The sequence below is a fragment of the Phodopus roborovskii genome, unplaced genomic scaffold (genome assembly GCF_943737965.1).
Source record: "Phodopus roborovskii unplaced genomic scaffold, PHOROB, whole genome shotgun sequence".
Lineage (NCBI taxonomy): Eukaryota > Metazoa > Chordata > Mammalia > Rodentia > Cricetidae > Phodopus > Phodopus roborovskii.
This window is the reverse complement of record NW_026126588.1, coordinates 6972706-6997150: the sequence shown is the minus strand read 5'-3', so window position 1 is coordinate 6997150 and position 24445 is coordinate 6972706. Positions and strand designations below refer to the sequence as shown.

Genomic DNA, 24445 nt, shown 5'->3' with positions numbered 1-24445 from the left:
TTGTTAGTCAGTATTACAGTAGCCTTTACATTCTTTGCTTTTGATTTTATGCTTTACACGGCATATTGCAGTAACTCAATGCATATACAATTGCTATTTGCTATGCATAGCAATCCAATTGAGATACTAAGTATTTCCAACTCTATCCATCACTCACTGAATGGGATGAGAAATTTGAACTCTTCTGGTAATTTTTAAATGTATGATGTAACTATTCTTCCATATTTGTTTTCATACAATTGCTTGCTTATATTTCTGCTTTCTCAAATAAATTCCTGATTTCTTTAAAAAAGTTGGCAAACCCATTCTATATTTTGTTTAAATTTATATCTTTTATGGGACATGGGAAAGTATTTAGCACATAATAAGCACCAAAGAACTGTCTATTGAGTCAGGTCAAATACAATTCTAGACACATATACATATTTTATCTCTTGATTCCTGTGCATCCTATATTGTATGGGATAGCAGCCTCTCCCAATCTATGTAAAAATATTCCTCAACATTCAAAATAGTGCATTACAGAACTTAATGTTTCTAGTGGATGGAGCATTTTGTGTGTGTGTGTGTGTGTGTGTGTGTGTGTGTGTGGTCTCTGGAGTGCTCTGAGCATGCAACCTAATTACACATGCAAAGCAGTTCTCTTTGGGTTCTTATCAACCCAACACAGCCTGTGGAGTCCTCATTGCAACTCTGTCCTGTGCCACAGTCATGAGGTTCAAATTCTCTCTCATGGCCATAGGCCTGGAAGTTGTTATGATTGTTTTATTTGGATTATTTGTTGAATATGAGACAGTCCAGCAGGTCAATGCTACAAGATCAACAAAAACGGACCAATTCCTTCACTTGTATCCCTGTGAGTAAGCAATTTACCTGTTATGTTCCTCGGGGTCTCAGAATATAAGTATTTAAATACTATAATACTATATGTTTTTGAGGTACTCTTTGAACTGTCTAATGTTTTAAGTGTCATGGGCATTATATGTCCCCATTAAGACATTCTTGTCTTCTGTTTGTGATGAAAATGTTTAGGAAAAAAAATCTGTGTTTGTTCAAATATCAGAATAATAAGGTAACATTAACATTTTTTTTGCATCCTTAACAATAAGTAACGATTTTTATTGTGTGGATTTCTTTACTCATTCTGTAAAAAATAAAGGTGTTGGTCACCTTCCCGCAAATAAAAGACCTGGAAATAAATAATGAAGAACAGAGATAAAGGTAAAATGAAGTGAAGAAATGGAAGGCAGAATTCTCCGTGGGTCCTTAGATATAGAAGGGTATTTAGGTAGTTGAAGAAGGTTACTGGAGTTTTAATTCATTTCTTCTGGGTTTTGTAGACTTATCAAAATAGACAGTTTGGTCTTTTATTGAAAATGGTAAACATTTAATTTAAAAATAGACTCCTTCTCTGAGAACAGAGACTGAAAAAAAAGAACCATTGAGCTTCTAGTCCAAGGAAGGAGACTAGGAAATAGATACTATACAGTAAGCACCATTTGCTGAGGGATTATCATGACCTTGACACAGTCATTAATTCATCTTCCAAGAGAGATAAAAGTCCCTATTATTTTTACGCTTTTAAATGAAGCTCAAGCAACTTTAATTTTTTAGTCATTTAAAACAGCAATTGTTATTACTATTTATAACGCCTATTCAAATTTCTTAAAATGATGCTTTCATGTCTATATTTTTCAGGAGTATATATAGTGAAGACGTTCTCATTTATGAGTTGTTATTAACAAGGATGACTTACCAAACTACAAAACTCAAATTTAAGAGGAGAGTTAGGATCATAGGCCACATTCAGAACTCAGTTACCTTTATATTCATAGATATTTGATAGTACTCTGGATTGTATTTTATATTTTACAACATAGAGACAAATAAAAGAAACAGAATTATTTCAAATTTTTGTACCAAATACATAGCATTTTTCAGTCACTTGTTCACTGAGTGAATGCTGTGACTTATGATGGATCCCATGGCTATTATATACCTGCATAATATCACTGATAGGCTATTTAGTATGATTTTAATTATGGCATATACTCAAATGTGTCTGAGTTGTGAGGGGTGCATGTGGGATGATTACTCAAAATTTTAACGATCTGAAGAGACACAGAAACTAATGCTGAGGATTGTGAGTACTTGTAGAACAACGAAAAAGCAAACCTAGAAAATACTAACTCATAAATATACATATATTAATTTTAACACATTTTTAAATATTTGCGATGTTTGAAACGTGGTTAGAAGATAGGTCCCTAGGAACGCTATTCTCACAGGAAGGATGAGTTCACTGAGCATGTGAATGAGTGGGAGTGGGTCTATAAGTTGTGTGCTTTCTCATGGCTTCTTTTCCTTCTGTTGGTTTATCTTGTTCAACGTGGGTATGATAGCTTTTGCTTTATTTTTTTTATTTTGTTATATTTTTTAAATGAATGAATAAATGAATGGAAACCTAACCACTAGGACAAAGGTTAACAATGGAACTCTCATTTATACTTGCTAGGAAAAGGAAAATTAACTTGTTCCAATGGGGTGACACTAGGTGTATCAAGCACTCCAGGACAGAACTCAGGTTCAGGAATAGTTGACCAACATAAAGTAGATTCCACAGCCCGCCCCCCCCCCGCCGTGTGTGTGTGTGTGTGTGTGTGTGTGTGTGTGTGTGTGTGTGTGTGTGTGATGTTGACAGTAATGAGGATGACTGTGATTGGGAGGATGGAGGTGGAGATGATGGTGATGAGGAGAATGGCTGTATCCTGGCAGGTTTTGGTGCCAGCCTCAAAACCAAACCCTTTGTTTGAAGAAATGTATAGAAAAGCAGTTATTGCAAAGTAATAAGTAGGGGATAGAGAGATTGCTCAGTAGTTAAAAGCCCTTTTTCTTGCAAAGGGCCCAAGTTTGATTCCCAGAAGCTACATGTGAGCAGTGCACAACTTTCTCTAACTGGTTCTAGGGCATCCCACACCTTTCTTGCTTCCACAGACACTAGGTGTGCATGTTCTACACAGACACACATGATAGCAAACACTCACACACATAAAATAAAAATAAGTACATTTCAGGCCAGCCTGATCTACAGCATGGGTTAAATTTCAACTAGTAATATCAGAACAGAGTTGAATTTGACCAAGGTACAGAGCTAATTTAACACTTATTTACTCATCTTCAAAACAATCCTTAGTATCCGTGTAACAAAGAAACACCTTTGATAAAATTGGATTAAAGTTATTAAGTAGTTTTCAAGAAGTTGCATGTTTGGTAAAAGGAAGATGAATTGGAATCCAATCCTGGGGTTTTTGCTTTTTTTTTTTTTTTTTTTTTTTTTTTTTTTTTGTCTCGTTTTTGTCTTTAAAGCCTACGATCAGACCACTGCATCATATACCCAATACTAATTTTCAATTTAGAAGGCAGGATTCATCTATCAACATAAATCTACTGTCTCCAACAAATTCAATAAAAAATATTTGCTCTCTACTAGCATCAGTCCTCCTCCTCCTTCTCTTGAAGGAAGGGGTTGGCCCCGGAGGTGGGTGGGGGTGGTAATAGTTGTGAGTTGGCAGTCTCCTGCTGCCCCTGACTCTCTGCTTTTGGTTCTGAGAGAAGGTCTCTCCCTGAATCGTGGATGAGGCTGGCTATCCAGTGAGCCCCCAAGGATCTCTTGTTTCCTGCATTCCAGAGCTGGGTTTATGGGCACATTCCACTGTACCCAGCTTTTGATGGACACATTCCACTGTACCCAGCTTTTGATGGACACATTCCACTGTACCCAGATTTTGATGGGCACATTCCACTGTACCCAGCTTTTGATGGGCACATTCCACTGTACCCAGCTTTTGATGTGGGTTCTGGGGAAGCAAGCTCAATGCCAGTGTTTGTAGAGGACACGCATGCATTGTCAACTGAGCTGTCTTCCCCAGATCAGGGTCAAACAACATCTACGGATATAAGAAGTTACTCCGTGAAAATACGATGAAATGCCTTATTTCCCTGTAGTCTGAACAACTTGTAGAGCTTGAAGCCATTGCTTTAGATACCCATGAAAATTACTGCCGGCTTAAGGTCACAGAAAAAAAAAAATGAAAAAAAAAAAGTGCAGCTACAGAAATTGATTCTTCCATTTAAAATCTCCAACAAAATGCATCTATGAAGACAAAGAAATAGGTTTAATTATTTGAAAATATTTGAATATTCTAACCCCTTTTAAGGATCACCCTGAAAGTAGTATCTTCTTAATACATATCTGTTAAAGTGTGAGAGCTTACTGTCCTGTGCACTCATGAGTTTAATTTAACTTGCTTATTTCGTATTTAACACGAGATGTGTCTCAAGTACTGGAGACATCAGTAGATAAGCAAATGCAAAATCCAGACCCACATAGTATTTATAGAGTGAGATTACTGCCATTTTTGCCGATGAGGAAACCTAGCTTAGGAAAATTTATTGAATGTGCAAAGGCACTCAGCTAGTAAGAAATACATGAAACATGAGGTATTAGTCATCTGTGCTAACTAGTTGTGTGTCAGCTTGACACACAAGCCAGAGTTATCTAAAAGGAAAGAACCTCAATTGAGAAAATGTTTCCACAAGATCCACCTGTAAGGCATTTGCACAATTAGTGATTGATTGTGTAGGGCTATCCCTGGACTGGTCCTCCTGGGTTCTATAAAGCAGAAAGCTGGGCAAGCCACAGGGAACAGGCCTTTAAGCAGGACCCCTTCAAGGCCTCTGCATCAGCTCCTGCCTCCAGGCTCCTGCCCTGTTTGGGTTCCTGTTCTGACTTCCCGCCATGATAAAGAGCAACATGGAGCTCTAAGCCCCGATTAAGCTTTCGGTTTCCCCATTTTCGATTGTCAAGTTTCTGGAAAATCTTTACAATAAAAATAAAAACACTGTGCTTTGGTCACAGGTTATGTCATTTGGTGGGAGAAGGGAGCAAGGAGAGATCTGGGCCACTTGTAAATTAGTGTGAGCCAGGAGGCAGAAGGGAACCAATTGCGGAGAGGAGAGTGGGGGCGGTGGGAGGAACGGGAGTGGGTGTGAATATGAATCAATGTATAGTGACATATATACGAATATGTCGGGATAAAAGCCATTATTCTGCGCACTAACTAAAACGTCATTCTTACTAAATGGGAATTGAGGGGGGATTTGAATCAGTTTTCTCGGTTGCTCAGTGCCCCCACCCCCCGCCCCGCTGTAAATAAACCGGAAGTTTTAAGGCGCCGCTCTGAGTCCTTAAATGATCTGATGCAGATGAGTGTTTCTCAACCGTGGCACTGTTAGCGTTTTGAACTAGAAAACTCCTTGTGGTGGGTAGGGGCTGTCCTGTGCACGTAGCATGATTCGCAACAGTACCAGTCTCTGTCCCCACTGTACCTCACTGCACCCCATTAGATCATAACAACCAAATATGTCCCCAAATACTGACAAATGCACGTTGATTGAAAATGAGGCTTATGCAGGGAGCCGATGACTAAGAAACATTTAGGAAACTCCTAAACTTGCTGAAAAATAATCTCCCCAACCTGCGAGCCCCTGAGTAAATCCCCCCAAAAGTGCTCACTTTGTTGCCTTAAAGGCAGAACCTTGCTGCACAAAACGAAGCGGGCATTTACCCAGTTTCCATTCACAAGCTCTTAATGCAACATTGATTACCTAACCTGCTTTGCTCTGGACCTATCGAACCGGTCCTATCAACAGTCTTCATATCTCATAGCTCTTTAGCAACGAGAATATCAGATGAGGTGCTTACGCCCTCTTGTGGCAGGGACCAGTAACAAAATTGGAGGCCAACCATAAAATCCTTTGCCAAGTATAAAATGTCTTTGTTTCCCATAAAAGGGAATGAAAAATAGAGCTTTCAGGATAATTATCACCAATGGGAGGCATTAAAAATGGGATAAAATGTTCTTAGTGAGTTGGTTAATGAACACTTTAAAGATAGTAGATTACAGAGGGGAACAAAAGAACTCTAAGAAAAAGACATGAAAGATGTTGAAAAACTTGAATACTGAATTAAAACAACAGTAAAGTATTCAGATAGGACATCTGTATCCCACGCCTTCCTCCCCAAGAGGGAACATCACCTAAGAGGAGGTTGATACATTGTAAGAACCAGAGAGGCAAGAGAAGATAGCAGCAAAATAAGGTCTTCAGAACATGACAGTAGCACTTTCGAATTCACAGCGACTATAGCTTCCTGAACAAGCCTACCTAAGATTAAGCTGGCTAACGCTACAGCATAAAAGGAGAGGGACCCGGAGTCCCGCACTCCAGCCGAGGAGCTACCCCAATTGATAGTTTGATAGTCCCAGGGGTGGCTCCCTACAACAGTGGGACTCAGTGTGTTATTTTTAAAGGAGGAGGAAGAAGAAACACATCAAGAAGAGAGATTTGATACGGCTTAACTACAGAGGAAACACATATGCAGCTACCAAGAAACGAATTAAATAAACGAAACAGTGAAGTATATAAACCTGGATTGATCCATTCTAGCATTACTCTTAGAAACAAGTCACTTAATTGAGCTTTGGGCCCCTAATCACAAACCAAAAAAAAAAAAAAAAAGTGTAGAACTAGAAGACTATTTGGACACTATCTAGTCCAAACCTTGCTTAAAAGAGGCAATAATGTAGTTCCAGAATGGTTTGTCAAAACTGTGGCTTATGTTGACTTCTCATGGGAGCCCTTACCCTGGGGCTGGGCCGGGGGAAGAAGAGAGGGGCAGGAGAAGGGGTGGGAGGGAGAACTGTGGTTGGAATGTAAAATGAAATAAAAAATGGGGGGGGTAGAACACCATTCTCTTCTTTTACTTAAAAAATAAAGTCATACAAAATATTCTGATCACACTCTCCCCCCCAACTCCCTTCCCATGCAACTTCATTCTCTTTCTTTCTCTCTCTTTAGAAAACAATCTAGCAGGCAGACAATAAGTAAATAAGCCCCAAAAAAATCCCCATAAGAAACACACACACACACACACACACACACACACACACACGCCACTAAAACACAAAATCAGAAACCATAATATACAAGTGAACCAGTAAGACAACAGATGAAAAAAAAATACCCAAAGAAAGCTATATTGGGCAAAATGTGTCAAAAAAAATCCTATAGTGATAATTTCATTGCAAAAAAAATTATTTTATATGATCATTCAAATGTGTTTTTTTCCAATTAGAAGCTCCTTGAGGACAAAGTCTGGATGTTGGCTATGTTACATTTGATTATGATTCATTTGGACTGAAGAGTCCTCTGAAAACAAGTCATCTCAGTGGAAATAAGCCTGTAAAGTAGCAATCTAGGTTTCAATGAAACACTGAAGCTTCCAGACATTATATAACCTGTCCAACATTGTACTGCCACAAAATAGAACTGGGAAGGCTAAGCCCTCAACTCCAGATAACAAGCCAAGTACTTGTTCCTCAAGAGGGAAAACCTAGCATGTTGATTTAATGCTTCAGTATACCTTAATGCTATAAAGGTATTTTCTTGTTTGACTAAAACTGCCAAAAAAAATTATACTATTATCTATGTATTTAAAAAATGGAGACTAGCTTATTCAAATACTTCTTTTTCCATCGGATTCATATTACTTTTATCTTTTATAAGCAGAGTATCACTCCAAGTTCAGGGGAAACAAAGGCTGAAGATGCTCTAACCCTTCAGTCAAGAGATGGCAGGAAAGGGTTTATTTCACCTCTAAGATCATCACTGAGGGGAGGAACTCAAGGCAGAAACCTAAGGGTGGGGACTGGAGCCAAGGCCATTGGAAGATGGCTACTAACTGGCTTACTCTCCATGGTTTGCTCAGCCTGCTTTCTTACACAATTTGTAACTACCGTCTCAGGGTGGCACCTCCTACAGTGCCATCAATCACTAGTCAAGAAAATGCCCTGCAGACTTGTGGCAATCTGATGGAGTCATTTTCTCTGTTAAGGTAACTCAAGCTTGCATCAAGTTGTCAAAAACCCAACTGAGACAGTTAATGATCTCCTTTGCAGTTTTACGCAAAGGTGAAAGCATTTTTCTAAGAAGCATTTATAACAGGACCCTTTGGGCTCTTTTATTCAATACTTTTTTAAAATCTCTTCTCTTTTTCAGTATTCCAAGATGTGCATGTCATGATATTTGTTGGGTTTGGCTTCCTCATGACCTTCCTGAAAAAATATGGCTTCAGTGGTATTGGTTTCAACCTCTTCCTTGCTGCTCTGGGCCTTCAGTGGGGTACAATTGTGCAGGGACTCCTTCATGACAAAGGAAAGAACTTTCACATTGGAATCAAAAGGTGAGATTTTTTTTTAAATGTGAATGTTTGTACCCTCACCTTCAAGTTCGTATGTTGAAATCTTACTGTCTAGGTTGGGAGATAATTAAATCTGGACAGTTAAATCTAAAGGGAAAATCTCATGAGTGGGATTAGTGCCCCCATGCAAAAGCCACAACTTACTGAACTATTTCAATGTGCAAATCACGCTTAATTCAATTTATTCTTTCTTTCACTCTCAGTATGATAAATGCAGACTTCAGTACAGCCACAGTTCTGATTTCTTTTGGTGCTGTCCTGGGAAAAACAAGCCCCATCCAAATGTTGGTCATGACAATTCTAGAAATTGCTGTCTTTGCTGGCAATGAACATCTGGTTACTAAAATATTGGAGGTAAGGGTGAGAAAATATACCCTTTCTATGCTCTATCTATCAGCGCTGGCCACTATGTGCAATGGGTGCCCACTCTAAATACGGGCAAATCTCCACGGGAGTGCCAATGCACACACACCAAGAAAAAACCAACCAACCAAACAAACAAACAAAAACACTCTTGGGGGGGTTATTTGATTGGTTAGTTCATTGTTTTTTTATTGTTTTGTTTGGTTGATTGGTTTGGTTTTTCAAGACGGGATTTCTCTGTGGTTTTGAAAGCTGTCCTGGAACTAGCTCTTGTAAACCAGGCAGATCTCAAACTCACAGAGATCCGCCTGCCTCTGCCTCCCGAATGCTGGGATTAAAGGCGTGTGTCACCACTGTGGAGTGCTTATTGTAAAATGGGACGTGGAGAATTGTGTATTGTTTCATTTCATCAATACAGAACCATGGAATGTAGGTGCCCTTCCATTGTTACTGCTATTATGCCACAGTTAAATGACCACAGATGCTAAATGATTCACCCAAGTCAGAGTCTGGATTTAAACCATGTTTTCCTAACTTCGTTGCACCTTTTATTACACTGTGTTGCCTAACAATAATTCATTCCCACTTATATTTAAATGAGTGTGTAGATAGCACCATAGGAAGAAGTAGAAATGGGTCAATTTTTCTTCTCTGTGAAAATGTTACTCATGCCCTCAAAGATAATAATAGACTATTTATGACTACACTTATATACATTTTAATTTATTTATACTTGTATCGAGCATTTAATTCAAGAGCTAAGACACTGGGGGGATGCACAGGAGTGAAGCATCTCCGTTCCTGGGGCTGGGGACAAAATCATTCTAGTAACTCTTACAGTCTTCACTAAGTCCTAATCACCCAATCAATTATAGACACTTCTGTCAATACACTCATTGAAGATACCAAATCTCCCCTCAGGATACAGTCACTTCCCCAAAGCCACATCCCTGAACACTACTGCCCTGGGGACCAAGCTTCCCACACATGAGGGATTGGGAGACATTGCATATCAAAACTGCAACGTGTCCACTGACCCAAAGACATGGAAAGTACATAGTGGGAAATGGGGGTTATGAGAAAGCTATTGACTATAGAGTAAAAAAGCAAGGAAGTAGTTCCTAGGGAAGTGACAATGGCACTAGTATTTTGGAGTTTCACAGGTCACTAAGGAGGAGACATGCCCTTAATGCCAAAGGAGGCTCAGGGACACAGGCTTGTTGGTAGTGGGGAGGCTACACGAGAAACTTGAGTTGCAGTAGATGAGCATAGTTGGCCAGAAACTGGCGATGCTAAGATGGTGAGATGAGATTAACAGAAGCCCTGTAGGCTCAATGATTTGCTTACATGAAGACTAATTTGATATGTTCTAAGAAGGAAATGGGAAGGGTTCTTTTGCTACAGAAGGTAGAGGGACGCAGACTTACATGGTGTTTGCAAAGTGCAAATGTAATTAACAGCCATCTATCTGACTCTCCTGATGCTATATGGTAAAGAGAAATAAGGTTCCCAAATGGAAGTGTTTAGCAAAGCTGAACGTTGAAGGCATATATGTGCTACAGTGATGACTGAACTCAAACCAATGGAGTTATTCCTTAAGGGCACTAAGTCTTTGTCTGGAGCAAACTAGGAGATTCTTCTACTTGTGCCACTTTGGTAATCTTAAATAAATGAGTGATATTTTCCTACCTTAACTGTTCCCAGCTTAGCATCCTAAATTTTCTCCCTAGGACAAAATAGAGAGTGCTTGATTAAATTCATATCAGATCCTAAAATGGAAACAAAATGTCTCTCTCCAAATCAGTATTGGAATTCAGCTGGCTTTCATGTAGTGTATAACAGATTGTAGAACCATGGTTGGGGAGTTGTTGGCCTTTTTAAGGTTCAAGTCTTTGAGTTACCTTTAAACAAGCTTTAGCTGCAAAGTCGGGTCAATGTTAATCATTTTTGTTTTGTGTTGTGTGCAATACATCACAGTTCACTGGGCATCTCTCAAACCTGAAATAGCGTAGTATGTACTGTGTGTCTGGTAAGGACATGGCTCTTTAGAAATATGGTCTCACATAAGCATCAACACAATTTTATTGGGAGGATAATTTATCCCAGTTTTATAAACCCTGACATTCATAGATGTTTATTAGTGATTATTTTTAGCCCCACATCATAATAAATACTTTACCTTTGCCCATCTCAAGAGCTTGACATTTTTTTTTCTTATTTTACTACCTAACTTTATCGTTTCTTTAAGCAATTATTTAATTGTCTTTCTGCGTATAGTGAGGCCCATTTTCACCTCCATTTATGCAAACGTCATTTTGTCCTGGCAGGCCTCTGACACTGGGGCATCAATGACCATCCATGCTTTTGGAGCCTATTTTGGCTTAGCTGTAGCAGGCATCTTATATCGCCCTGGCCTCCGACGGGAACATAAAAATGAAGAATCTGTGTACCACTCTGACTTGTTTGCCATGATTGGTGAGTAGAATGAACTAACCTCAGAATGTCCATACCTGAAGATGCCCAAAAGGCCTCTTTTGAAAAGGACTTTGTTTTATGGTAGGTCCATATTTCCTGTTCTGCCTGGCTCTTAGATGGTGAAATCTAAAATCACAGACATCAATTCCTAGAGCAAATTACCCTACCATTAATTTTCCTCCAATAACTAATACCATTTATGATTTACAGGGACACTATTCCTTTGGATATTTTGGCCCAGCTTTAATTCAGCCATTGCTGAACCTGAAGAAAAACAGTATAGGGCCATTGTCAACACATACTTATCCCTTGCTGCCTCTGTGATTATGGCCTGTGCCTTGTCCAGCCTTGTTGAGCGCCGAGGCAGGCTGGATATGGTAAGTGTCAATATTAAACCAATGCAAACTTCATGAATGTCAACAATTTCTCAGATAAGAAAGTCATTATGCATCAGAGCTGGGCTACCAGGACAAACTACAGAACAGCAGACTTTGGAGAATGTTTTGAAAATAATTTTCATTTCTTTTACTTACTATCTACTCTGCTAAATTGAAGTTAATGAATTGGCAGTTTGTAGGCTATGCAGTCACGTAAAACTCAGGCATAAAGGCTCTTCGCTCCATAAAATTTCCCCTCAATTCTTGACTTGTCAGAGTAAGACAGGGGAGTAAGATGGTGAGTGTTGGTTCTATTTTGCCAACTGCAAGTGTCCAAGGGTGATGGCTATGCTGGACAGTCACTGGTGAAATTTCTTTCCTCTAGAGGATGTCCCCACACCCTTGCACAAATGAACAGCACCAACTGGACTTATTGGGGTATCAAAAAATGTGAAGTTGGCAGAGGACATGCAAGAAGAACAGAAGGGGATTAGAGGGGGAAAGCAGGAGGCAGTTATCATTATATTTCATTGGGCATATGTGCAATTTTAAGGAAAAACATATAAACAGAAACAATAATCCCAAATAAGCTCTAGAAAAGGAAAATGACAATTTGGGTGCTAATGAAATCCAAATGAGATCCTTAGTAGTGTTGGAGTAATGACATCTTGTTGTACTATGCCTGTGTGAGATGTCGGTGCTGGAGAGACACAGACAATGGGCATCTAGAAATTCACTGAAGTAATGTTTGCAACTTCTTTGTACCCAAAAAGAAACATAATATCTTTCTTTAAGTTCAACCTGGCTTGCCTTGAGTTTCTTGCTTGGGAGTTAGAGAAATGGTCCGTACAGGAAAAATAAAAATACAAAGTCAGACCAAGCACTCTTGTTTTCCAATGCAAGGAGGAAATAAATGCAATATATATAGATACATATATATGTACCTATATATATATATATGTGTGTGTGTGTGGTGTGTATGTTTATATATGCATGTTTATATATGATTTATGTATTTTTATGTTTATGAATATCTTGCCTGCAAGAATATCTGTGCAGCACGTGCATGTAATGTGCATTTAGACCAGAAGAGGACATTGGATCCCCCATAACATTTATTAGCCACTGTGTGAGTTCTGGCAATTGAACCAGGGTCCTCTGGTAGAGCAGCCAGTGCCCTTAAATACTATGCCATCTTTGAAACCCCTATAGTGCGTATTTAAAGCAAGGTTGAGAATATGCATTTCAGCTCTTTATAATGTGTATCATAAGAGACAACTGGAAACACATTTTTAAAACACATCATCCGCAACAGGTTTACTTTTAAAAATGACAGATATCCAGCTCTTTGGGTAGACCAGGCAGAGTGTGGCTTCAGAGAATTCTGGTGAACTTGAATTAGTTCTCTTTCTCCAGCCTCGGTCATTTCTGACCAGATTATGTCTCAAGAGAGAAAGAGATGGGGGAGGGAGAGGGGGAATGTGTGTGTGTGTGTGTGTGTGTGTGTGTGTGTGTGTGTGTGTGTGTGTGTCTGCAGAAACATATCTTTCATCTAACTGCTAATGCAGATGCCCACTGGACTCTGCCTTCCTCCTGTCTCTCTGACACTGCCTCATTCCCCAGTCCTCCCTCACTCATGGTTCTGCCTCCGTTCAGGTTCACATTCAGAATGCTACTCTGGCTGGAGGTGTCGCTGTGGGCACATGTGCGGACATGGAAATCCCCCTCTATGCTGCCATGGGCATAGGGAGCATAGCAGGCATCATCTCTGTGCTTGGATACAAGTTCCTTACTGTACGTATGATAGGTGTATTGAACCAAACAACCCTTAAATCTGTATCAAGGTCTTCCCATACCTCACCAGTGGCATCAGTGGTGGTGTTTTTTGTTTGTTTGTTTGTTTGTTTTTTGTTTTGTTTTGTTTTGTTTTTTCCCTACGTGCCTTTCACTGCAGGCCATTTGTCTTCCTTTCAGAAAATGCCACCCACATTACAGTGACTTCCGTCTTTCCTGATGTCTGTGTGGCAGGAGAGAATCTGATACTGGCTATTAGGGATTCAGCTTGAAGTCAAAGTTAAGGGATTATGTTAATTCCTTTAGAGAAGTCCTAGAGACTCTCTTATTGTTGTCGTTTGTTTATTTGTGGACTCTGTGTTCTAATGAGGCAAGTAAGTTGTTACTAGAAGGTGAGAAGGCGAAGCCACTTCCTTCCAATCCAGTCACTAAAGACTGTTTCATCGCCAGTGTATGTAAAGTGCTTGACAGGGGTGCATTTCAATTTCAAAGAAAAACTGAGCCTTAGATAAAACTGCTTCTTCTGAGTAGAGGCAGACGTGGAGAGGGCAGGCAAGAGAATACAGCATACCAGGCAGCAGACCTGTATGGTAAACAAACTCGGAAGTTTGGCATATATGGGAACGTCAGGTTTTTTAATGTACTGCATTAGGAATTCACACTGATGAGCAACTTTTAACTGCTCATGTCAGAAAATCAAAAATTTTTTAAACGGAGTAAATGTGGGCATGATGAAACCAATAATTTGCTTTCGCTACAGAAACATCTTAACCACGCATTTGTAATGTGTAACATCACACTGTGTTTTATATGTGCATGATAAGAATGTATAAACATAATCCTTGACCCAGCTCGTGGCTTCAGTACGGAGCTCTGTATGCCTTACGAGATAATGACCTTTCTCCCTTTGACAACCTTAGCCATTCTTAGCTAATAAACTGATGATCAAAGATACATGTGGAGTCCATAACCTGCACGGCTTACCTGGCGTGTTTGGAGGCCTTGCCAGCATTCTGGCAGTGTACTTTGGGATGTCTGCGGGGTAAGTAAAAACCAGCGGGTGGTCTTGTGTTTCCTAATTGTGTTTGTGGGAATACACAACGATGGGTGCAGGACCCTGTTGTTGTAAACATGCCAGGCTCAGAGAGACATAAGAGCGAGAATACCACTAATGAATCTTTTCCAGTTGCCTCCATTCACAGACTTCCTCCTCCTGTAATGTTTCATAAACTCTGCTACCCCTCAGAGACGCTCTGCGCTAGTGACACAACTACATTCAAAGTTCACCTGCTCTTTATTTAGCAGCCTAACACATTTCAAAGCCATGTATGGCACTTTCCCACCCCAACTTATAATGACTTTTTAAAGTTTTACATTTGTATTTACTGTGTGTGTGAGAGAGAGAGAGAGAGAGAGAGAGAGAGAGAGAGAGAGAGAGAGAGAGAGAGCCTGTGCGCATGTACACATGGAAATCAGAAGGCAGCTTCAGGAGTTGATTCCTTCCTCCCTGTGGGTCCAGAGATTCCAGCTCAGGTCGTAGGGCTTGGTAGCAGGCTTTCCCCCAAGACTATGCTACTTTATTATATTTATTTCAAAGCAACTGCTTCTGATAGTACAGATGTATTCTTTGATGTCTTCATTGCCTTCTCCCTAACATATAGGCCATACTTAGTTTTTCTGATGTTATTAATGAACCTTCTAATCTCACTAAAATTGTTTTCTTAGAGTGATGAGAAAATGGTAACCATGTTGGTTTAGACATTATCCCTTCCAGGCTGTCGAGAAGAGAGGTTCCAGAACTGATTATTCAATAGACTTTTAGTGCATGAATCAAAGCAAGGGTGAATTTTTTTTTTTTTTTTTTTTTTTTTTTTTGGAAGTCCTAAATTCCTTCTGAAGAATGCTTTAGTACTCACAACTAATGAATGGCAAAGCATAACCGGTGACTTTGTATTTGCTTTTCCTAGGTCTTCTTCCATAGTCATGCAGGCAGCAGCACTGGGTTCCTCCATCGGTTCAGCAGTTGTTGGAGGTTTGGCTACAGGTTTGTATCAAAAGCGAACATTTACCTGGGTTTCATGGCACGTGCTTTCAGTCACGGCTACTTGGATTGTTAACACGGAAGGATTAGGACTTCCAGACCATTGGAAAATTATCTCAAAATAGTATGAATAATAGCAATATGAATAGTAACCCATGACTCCATTTACTTTGCAGAGAGACAATTTAGACACAGTTCATTGGTCAGTTCCAAACGGTGCTAAGGTTCTGGCTGCTGAAGGAGCGGTTTTCGTAACAGTACTTTAGCTACTGAGTAAGGAAGTAGCCTTCCATTTTCACAAAACTATTTGTGTTCTCTCTCTCTCTCCTTGTAGGTCTAATTCTGAAGTTACCTATCTGGGCTCAGCCCCCTGATGAGAACTGCTATGACGATTCTCTTTATTGGAAGGTAATGTACAAGATTCAAAAGGAGAATATAAATGATGGCTGTGTCATGTGTAACATGACTCTTTTGCTCTTCCAGATCAAAATTTCAAATAGACAAGAAGGAGTTTTTTTCAAATGCTGGTCTCCAGCGACTTCTCTTTTCTCTGGTAGGCAGAAATAATGGCAAGTGGTGCCCTCTAGTGTTATAGTCCTTATGTAGCAATAGAGTCTCAGAACCTTGATTGAGATGAATCAGTGCCAGTGGACTGTTCTCATCTGGGCTCGGAGACTCGGCTTAGGAGACTTGATTATGTTCTTCAAACTCTAATAATGACCAGACCTTTCAGGTCCCCTTCTGTAGCTCCTCATAGCCTTCTCTCCTTCTTTAGTCTTAGCTCTGTTTTCTGGTTCTCTCTCTCTCTCTTTCTCTCTCTCTCTGCCTCCCTCCCTCTCCCTCTTCCCTTCTGCTGGCCATCTTCTACTTTGGCTATTCAGCTGAGGAGCTCTCTCAACAACTTGGCTGCCACCAGGATGAGTACCCAAAACGCCATCCTCTGCCATTTTGTTTCTGGTACCTGTTAGGGTTGTTTGGGAATCAAAGCTGTTTGGGGAAGCAGACACAAACTGGGAATCTTGGAAGCTTAGTGCTCAGAACCAGTCACTGAATAGAATCCAGACATCTCTAGGGGTTGACATCAGTCTCGAGGCTGGCACTGTCAATCATACTCTTGTACCAGGTTCACTCCTGGACCTGCTGCTGCTGGATCCATTGCCGCAACTGGCTACCTTGCTGCTTACACAGCTTGGACTGCCAAATGTTTACTTCTCGATGCCATGCCAGCTGTGGCGGTGCACATCTTTAATCCCAGCACTGAAGAGTCAAAGGCAGGCAGATCTCTTGTGAGATCAAGGCCAGCCTAGTCTACATAGTGAGTTCCAGGACAGCCAGGGCTATGGAGAGACAGACCTTGTTTCAAAAGAGGCAGGGGAGGGGCGGGGATGCAAGAAAAGAAAAAATTCTCAATGCCACTTGCCACTGCTACTCTGCTGCCTCTGCTATTTTGCTGTTGGTATCCCTCTGGTGGCTGTGCAGCTGCTTTCATATTAGTTCAGCTTACACTACGGAAGGAAGGAAAGATCACTCAAGAGAAGCCATTTATCTGTCTGATACACGACGTCAGTAGAGGCAATGCAGCAGTGTCTCTTAGCTGGCACACTGGGTGAGGATAAGCAGCATACATACATAGTCTAAGAAGGAGTAATTGGACCAATTACAGCCATGTTTTTATTCAATCACAGCCTTGTCTCCTAGCAGTAATCATACTCATTGAGGCTCTTAGCAACAATCACACAATTCCTTCTGCTACGGAGAGAAAGTGCTTCCCCTCCAGCCAGCATGAAAACAGGCACAAAATCATCAATAATTGATTGTACCTTATGATGGCAAAATCTGGTACAGACTGGTTCTAGAAACCTTGTCTGGGGCCACACAGCAACTTTTCTGTAGTTTTTTTCAAGGCATCCATGGAGTGCATGAGAAAGCTGGAGCTAGAATTAAGAGTAGACCAGTTGCCTGTTAGATTGATAGTCTTTTTGATTAAGGTAGCTAGCCAATTATGACAGAGCCTAAAAGCTACCAATTGAGACTCAAATTCATTATACCCAGCATAGGAAAATAGACACCAGGAATTCTTATAACCTTAAAGAACGTAGCATTAACAGAAATTTTAGCAGTTTATTTATTTATTTATTTATTTACAATGCATACCACTGCTTAGCTCCTACCCAGTGCCTAGGAAGAGGTGATTTCCACTCACCTGTCTCGACTCCACTGAAGACAGCTGAACATGTGTGTAGCATATGTGTGATAAAACTACACGGACTTCCTACTCACAGATAGAAATAAAGGTAGTACAACTAACTAACCAGGAAAAATTAAAAAGTTAAGGGCTGGAGGGACTATCCAGTTAAGAGAGTTTCCTGCTCTTGCAGGAGACCTGAGTTCAGTTTCGGGCAGCCACATCAGCTGGCTCACAGCCACCTCGGGTTCCCAGTTGTCCTCCTGTTCTGACCTCTATGGGTGCCTGCAGGTGTGTGGTGCACATAAATTCATGCGGGCACCCACGTGCGCATACATAAGTAAATAGATGAAAAATAATACATATCAAAAGGTAAGTTGCTTTCCAAAGTAGAAACGAAACAATCATAGAATTTAACCAGCAAATACTATCTCTGGTCTTTTGTGTGAAATTTTAGAAGATGTTCATAAACAATACTGGTCAATAGCATGAGGCATTCTACTCAGTCTGTAAGTAGGAAAAAGCAAATGCGATGTGTATGCTGAAAAGAGCACACATCTGAAGGTCTTGTCGCTAACATGCTCAAGCCTCTTTCTCGCCTTGGACTCCACCGTTGCTGCCTCCTAGCCCATTTCATGAACTTCCTGAGCGGGGCAGGTGCTTCAACAGACTGTTAGGGAACCCGGGTTGGGAAAACAGGAAACACGCAAAGTCGGTGGCGTAAATGGTTTGCGTTTGTATTTTTGTCAAATCCAAATAATTTTCATTCTCAGTTTTGCCAGGTTTAGATAATAACTATAGATAACACCTTTGCTTTAGCGCTAATTTTAGATCGGCCCGGCGAAAAAGCCATCAACTGTCACACTGTCACTTTTGCTTTTCAAGGTTCCCAAGATCAGAGAACTTGATCCTCACTTCCTTCAATATGTGATTCACAATCACCTGGAGCACGAAGTCTAAATACCGTTCCTCTGCCTTACCGACAACAGTCAAGCGGGAGCAAACAAAAACGTAGTATCAGAGACACGGGGACAATAGACACTTCCCAGGCTCCAAATGGCCAGTGTAAAAATGCCTTCATATCTGGTATTATTCCTTGATGCTCAAGTGATTTCTCAATTGACAGGCAATAGCCTGTAAAACAGATTGTCAATTGGGTTCTGTCCCAGACTCTAAGACTGACTTTGCTAAGGACTAGGTGCACAGTAAAAATTTGATTGTATTCTTGATATTTTGCCAAAGAGATAGATTTGCAAAGACACCAACACTCCTTAACATGTCAGGCTTCATCCACTTTTTAGATTAGCATACAAAGCAATAGTTTTCATCATGGCCACTTTGTCATTCGGGTGTCGTTATTTTGTTCTTGTCCATTCCCTTACCTGCTGCACCCCCTTGTAATTCCTCACCTCCTCCGCCTGGGTCCTTTTCTTCCCCCAGTTAGATATGGCTTGTTTTATTACATGTACTTCATCACCATCCCTTTAGCTTCTTAATGTACATACCATGTCTTCAGTTCCCAAAAGTATAGAGCTAAAGTATTGGCATTCTAGAGAATCTGTACTAGAAAAATGAAAGAAGGCCTTGTAAATAGGAAGTAATATTAATGTTATAGTTAGCACCCTTTTAAATCTTAAAAATAGTCATAGTAATGTTGCATTGTTGCTTACATATTCTTATTCTTAATTCATTTTATGGTTATTATTTGTAATGAGAGCTTAACAGGTATCTGTATAAAATTTTGAATAATTAAATATTATTATTAAATAAGGTATTTGTCACTAGCCCATATTAAACCATTTTTATACAAATCAAGTTACATTTTTCTGTGTTTGGATCTTTTGACATTTTTTTTCCTATCCCCGGTCCTGAAATCTTAACAGGAAGCACCAAAGGCTGTGATCTCTGCCACAGTCAATGGTTAGAACTTGAAAACTACAGGTATAAGTTAATCGCTTAATATTTTATCTCAGGTAAAATCTTTTAAGGCATAAATACACTGTGTGTCATGCAGGCAACTTCTTGCACCAGGCTCTCCTTCAAACAGGCTTTTCAAATGTGTCATATAAACAAAACCTAGTGTCCCCTCCCCTGATGACCTTCAATAAGAGACACCTTTATAACAGGGGTATTCAAGGCTCCTTCAGCCTCCAGGGATCATAGAGGAAATCATGGGAGGTATGGAGACACTAAATTATAAGAGAGTTGATCTGACTTTTCTGGAAGTGTGTTGTGAGGGCATCCATGTCTGGTTTGTGAATACTCTCACCTACCTTTCTTCAATACAGGTCTTAGAACACTAAAATTTTGTTTGTTTGAACTCTGAGTCAACATTCTCTTACTCAAAGTAGTACATTGCCTTTCGTTCGGTGGAGAGAATACTTTTGTGAACAAATAACAAAGCATAGCCTTTAGCAAATTTGTTAAAAGTTACTGTAGTGAATCCCTCCCGTAATTACTGTTTCATTAGAAATTTTTTAGTTGTTCCTTTATCATTATAAAGTTTACAGGATAAAAAAAAATGCTGTTGACACTTGAACAGGCGCGATACAATACAAGCTAAGTTCCATCATTTTCTGAGCCTTTGATGGGATTGCTCAGGGTGATACATAAAAAGCAATGATTGTTTTCTCACGGTTGGGGGAGGGGCCTTTCACCATATTGATAAATGCAATCAAAATTATGGTCCTTGCCTTTTAAATCTATTTTTCAGGCATTACTGTGCATTCTTAAATAATGATTACTTTAAAATTCTGTGTCAAAGTTGGGTGAGAAGGAAATGGAAGAGTGGACCTTAGAAGAGTTGAGGGACAGGAATATGATCAAACAGACTGTACAAAACTCAAAACTCAATACAATGCCTACATTTTATTAGTGTACTTAAGGATGAGAACTGTTATGTTGAATGTACCAGAAAAGTACAAAGTTTAAGGATCATCCAGATCATTTTAACACTTAACTAAGTTTTTAGGAAGACACATAATTTGGAAAAGAATGTATTGGCAGACATATTTTGTTACTGTAAAAGGACACAAATTAAATAATACTTGGCCAGGGATGTATGTTCTCGGGATAAGGCCAAGAGAACCCAGGCACAAGTCTCCAGTTGCTTGGACCTCAGTCAGACAGACTTACTATTAACAATGATTTGTGGCAATATGCAAACCAAGACATATCTTGAAAGAGGACATCCTAATTGAGAAAATAACTCCGTGAACTTAGCCTGTAGGCAAGTCTGCATGGCACTGTTTTCATTCATTACTGATGCTGAACAGCGCAGGCCGATGTGGGAGGTGGTCCTTGACTGTGTAAGGAAACAGGCTGAGCAAGCTATGGCTATGGAGGCAGTGAACAGCATTCCACTCCTGTCTCTGCTTCAGCTCCTGCTTGGAGCCTTGGAGCTCCCATCTTCCTGCAGTGATGGTGCTTGACCTGAGAGTTGTAAACTGGAATAAACCCCGCCCTCCCCAGCTTGCTTTTGGTCGTGATGCTTTATCACATAAGTAACTCTTAGCTAAGCCTAAAATGCATCTTCATTCGGACCTATAGTCAAATTTCTTTATCTCCTTTAAAGGTTTGGAAACAGAACATTGCCTTCAATAATGCCTCTTCTATGAAGTTTGTAGACGACAGAGGATAAACTATTTCAGTCAGTGCACAAGATTGCTCGATAAACACCCACTGACACATGGATCTTCATTCCCTACTTAGTTTTTATTGTGTGTGTGTGTGTGTGTGTGTGTGTGTGTGTGTGTGTTTAAAACAGTCTTCTCACATGCCCTATGTTACATAGCAGGGATTTGAATTTGAATTTTACAGATTGTCACATGAGAACAGTGAGGATAAAGGAGAACACTTCACCCTTTGTGTTCCAGATAAACACAAATTTAAAAAAAAAAAATCTTTCCCTGTGTATAATCCTCCTAGATGCCCCTTTTCTGACCTATGCCATAGCCAGGCACGTACCACCAATTCCCTTCACACAGTTGAATGGATGAACTGCTAAGCCACTGATCAATCGGAATAATCCCCCTTTCCTTCCTCCAAACTCGGAACCCTGGCTCCTCCTCATATGGCTCCAACATAAAAACTCCAGAGAACAGTGTATCGTGTGGTAATTGGCATACATTCTAACCCACTACTCAATCTTTCTACTGGTTTATCGTGCACACCCAACTCTTTCCAGCCAGGTTGCTTACGTCTATACAACCTTAGTCAAAGCCTTCTCCCTCCCCATGTCAACGGTCACTCCTCTTGTTGCAATAATCCTTCTCTCTTGTTTATAACAATCACCGTGATTAAAATCTCACTTTACTGTATTGGTCTATTTTAATCTGATAAGTGCTCTTGAATGTCGAGCTTAGAGCGACTATGCAATATTCTTATGTTAACGAAATTAGGCTAAAATTCACAAGAACAAGAACCTTTACACATGTAGGGATTCATCAAGGCTAAAAAAATACAAACAGAAGCCCAGACGATTCATATTTGTGAGTAACAAGGTGTTATTTTTCAATTTTAAAAATGACTGGAGAACCTAAAACCTTAGCAATATTTGACCACCTCGTCCCCTGCAGATGGCCTGCTTCAGATAGAGATCAGTTAACATGACTCTAAGTTGGCTCCAAAACCCACAGTAAGACATATTATATAAAATGTTTACAGAAACCATTTGTTTAAATGAAAATGTTAGAGTTTTATAGCTTATAGAGTCATAGATATATGAGAGAGATTAATAACAATTAAAGCACATTTTATAAGGAATTAACTTATATAATGTACAACCTGCCAAGATGCAGAGTCAAAATGCCTATGTTTTAAGTTGAGAATTTGTTTATTTAATGTCCTGAAACTGTAGAATTATTTCAGTCCTTAACAGGCTGACAACTAGCCAGTAAATCACAATATTTTTATGTATTTCAGTTTTGATAACTATGATTCAGGATGAATCATGTTACATATTGAGCTACAGACAGGTTGAGTACTTTGTCACAAGTGGCCTAAGAAAAAGCAGAATTTGAGTTCAAACTCGTCTGTCAAAGGTTGTATTTTTAAACAATCTGCTACATCAGACCCTTTCTATAGCCAAAAATCATTACCAAGGTATAATATTTGGAGCTCGTGAAAGAAAAGCTTTTGGACATACCTTATGAATGCAGAAAATAAATTGTGTTTGAGAGGTGATAATGAGTAGACGTTATACACAGTGATAAATAACCAGAATGACCTCCGTAGCCATATGGCATCATTTTAAAGCATAGAAGGGAAATGCAAAAAACACTTTGGGATCACTTACAAACATTTTTAATGAAAAAAGAAAAAAATATGAAGACAATTGGACTTTACCTAAGTCACCACATTTATCCCTGAAACTTTTCAGTTCAGTTTATAGCCCGGCAGTTATGTGACCTGTTACTCCATACTTGACTGTGCCTTGCGACTGCCTCTTGTGGGTTTCAATATGGCTGGAGTTATAAGATTAGGATACAGTCACACTTGGAGGAAAGAACCCATGAAGACATGGACAAGAGGTTCCTATGTTTCCTCCTACCAGTCTCTGTCATTTTATATACCAACCCTTGGCAGGTAACATGTTCCCTCTCTGACTTGGAGACTTGAGAATATATACAAACTTACAATCAGAGATTCCATTCCTCCTTTTGGAGAGTAATTGCAGTCAAAACATGAAACATCTAGCTTCCTGAACTGACATAGATATATGCTAGGAAATATTACTGATAATATCTAGCAATTATCCTACACATTCAGAGGAACAATTAAGAAACAGTTACGGCCACATTCCTTTGTTATCCATCACAATCAGTCTCCAGGTGCTATATGAATCATGGCCAGATGATGTGTTCACCATCAGTACTGGGATCTAGCAAAGTGTCACAGAGATGAAGAGAATTTAATTCAGGTGAACTTGAACCCTCTCTCTGACCTTGATCACATCACTCAACTCCTTAAAGCCTCCGTTTCCTCATTTGTAACATTTAATAATCATAGTATGGTCATAATAAATAGCAGTATTGTCTTTACAAAGTATATTCTGTACAAAGAAGTACTGTGTGTGTGTGTGTGTGTGTGTGTGTGTGTGTGTAGCTGCCTCTTTTAAACTGTTCAAAACATGATTGAGAAGATTTTCATTGCTTGACAAATGTTGTTATCAGAGACTTGGTTCTAGCAATCCAAAGTCTTCCCAAACATAGCTATGATTTATCACTAAACCATGTGATAAACAGAGCATCATAGAAGGAACAGACTTAAGTAGCAATTGCAGTCCTGCTAAAATAAATAGCTAACTATATCTTCACCCGGTCTCCTGATCTCTTCATCTTCACCTTGTTTTACATGGTCACATGATTGGTCTCAGTTCAATGTTACTAAGACTGACTCTTCAAAAAGTGTGAAATGCATCAACCACTGAGTCCTGTGTAGGTGGGCTTCAACACTAACATAGAAAGTAGCTGTGCATGATGGCACATGTCTTTAGTCACATTAGTTAGAACTCAGGAGGCAGAGAGACGCAGATCTCTGTGAGTTCCAGGCCAACCTAGTCTACACAGATAGTTCCAGGCCAGTTAAGGAAGCAAAGTGAGATCCTTTCTCAAAAATAAATAAATAAATAAATGAAATGAAAAGTGAAAAGGAAACAAACATCCTCACTTTCAAGAATTTGGTTTGATGCAGAAAAAAAAAAAAAGATAAATTAAACACGAACCATGGTAGAACAAGTGAACATGCCATCAAGGGGCAAAGGATTCGTCTCTGATGCCTATTAAGCAACTTTCTTTTCACAGTTTGGACACACAAAGGAAAATGCACAATTGGTTCTTGAACAACTGAATGAAAGAGCTTTCCTCGGGTTAAGGGTGCAAAGAAAGCTG

General features: G+C 39.7%; 1 protein-coding gene across 1 annotated transcript; it reads left to right on the top strand.

Moving 5' to 3' along the window:
- Window positions 1–687: 687 nt before the first annotated feature.
- Rhag (Rh associated glycoprotein) lies at window positions 688–18521 on the top strand. Its single transcript, XM_051204355.1, has 10 exons — window positions 688–856; window positions 8119–8302; window positions 8524–8674; window positions 11011–11158; window positions 11369–11535; window positions 13192–13329; window positions 14250–14371; window positions 15297–15373; window positions 15705–15778; window positions 18441–18521. Exons 1-10 carry the CDS (start codon window positions 712–714, stop codon window positions 18513–18515), a joined length of 1281 nt encoding a protein of 426 aa, XP_051060312.1. The 5' UTR covers window positions 688–711; the 3' UTR covers window positions 18516–18521.
- Window positions 18522–24445: the final 5924 nt, after the last annotated feature.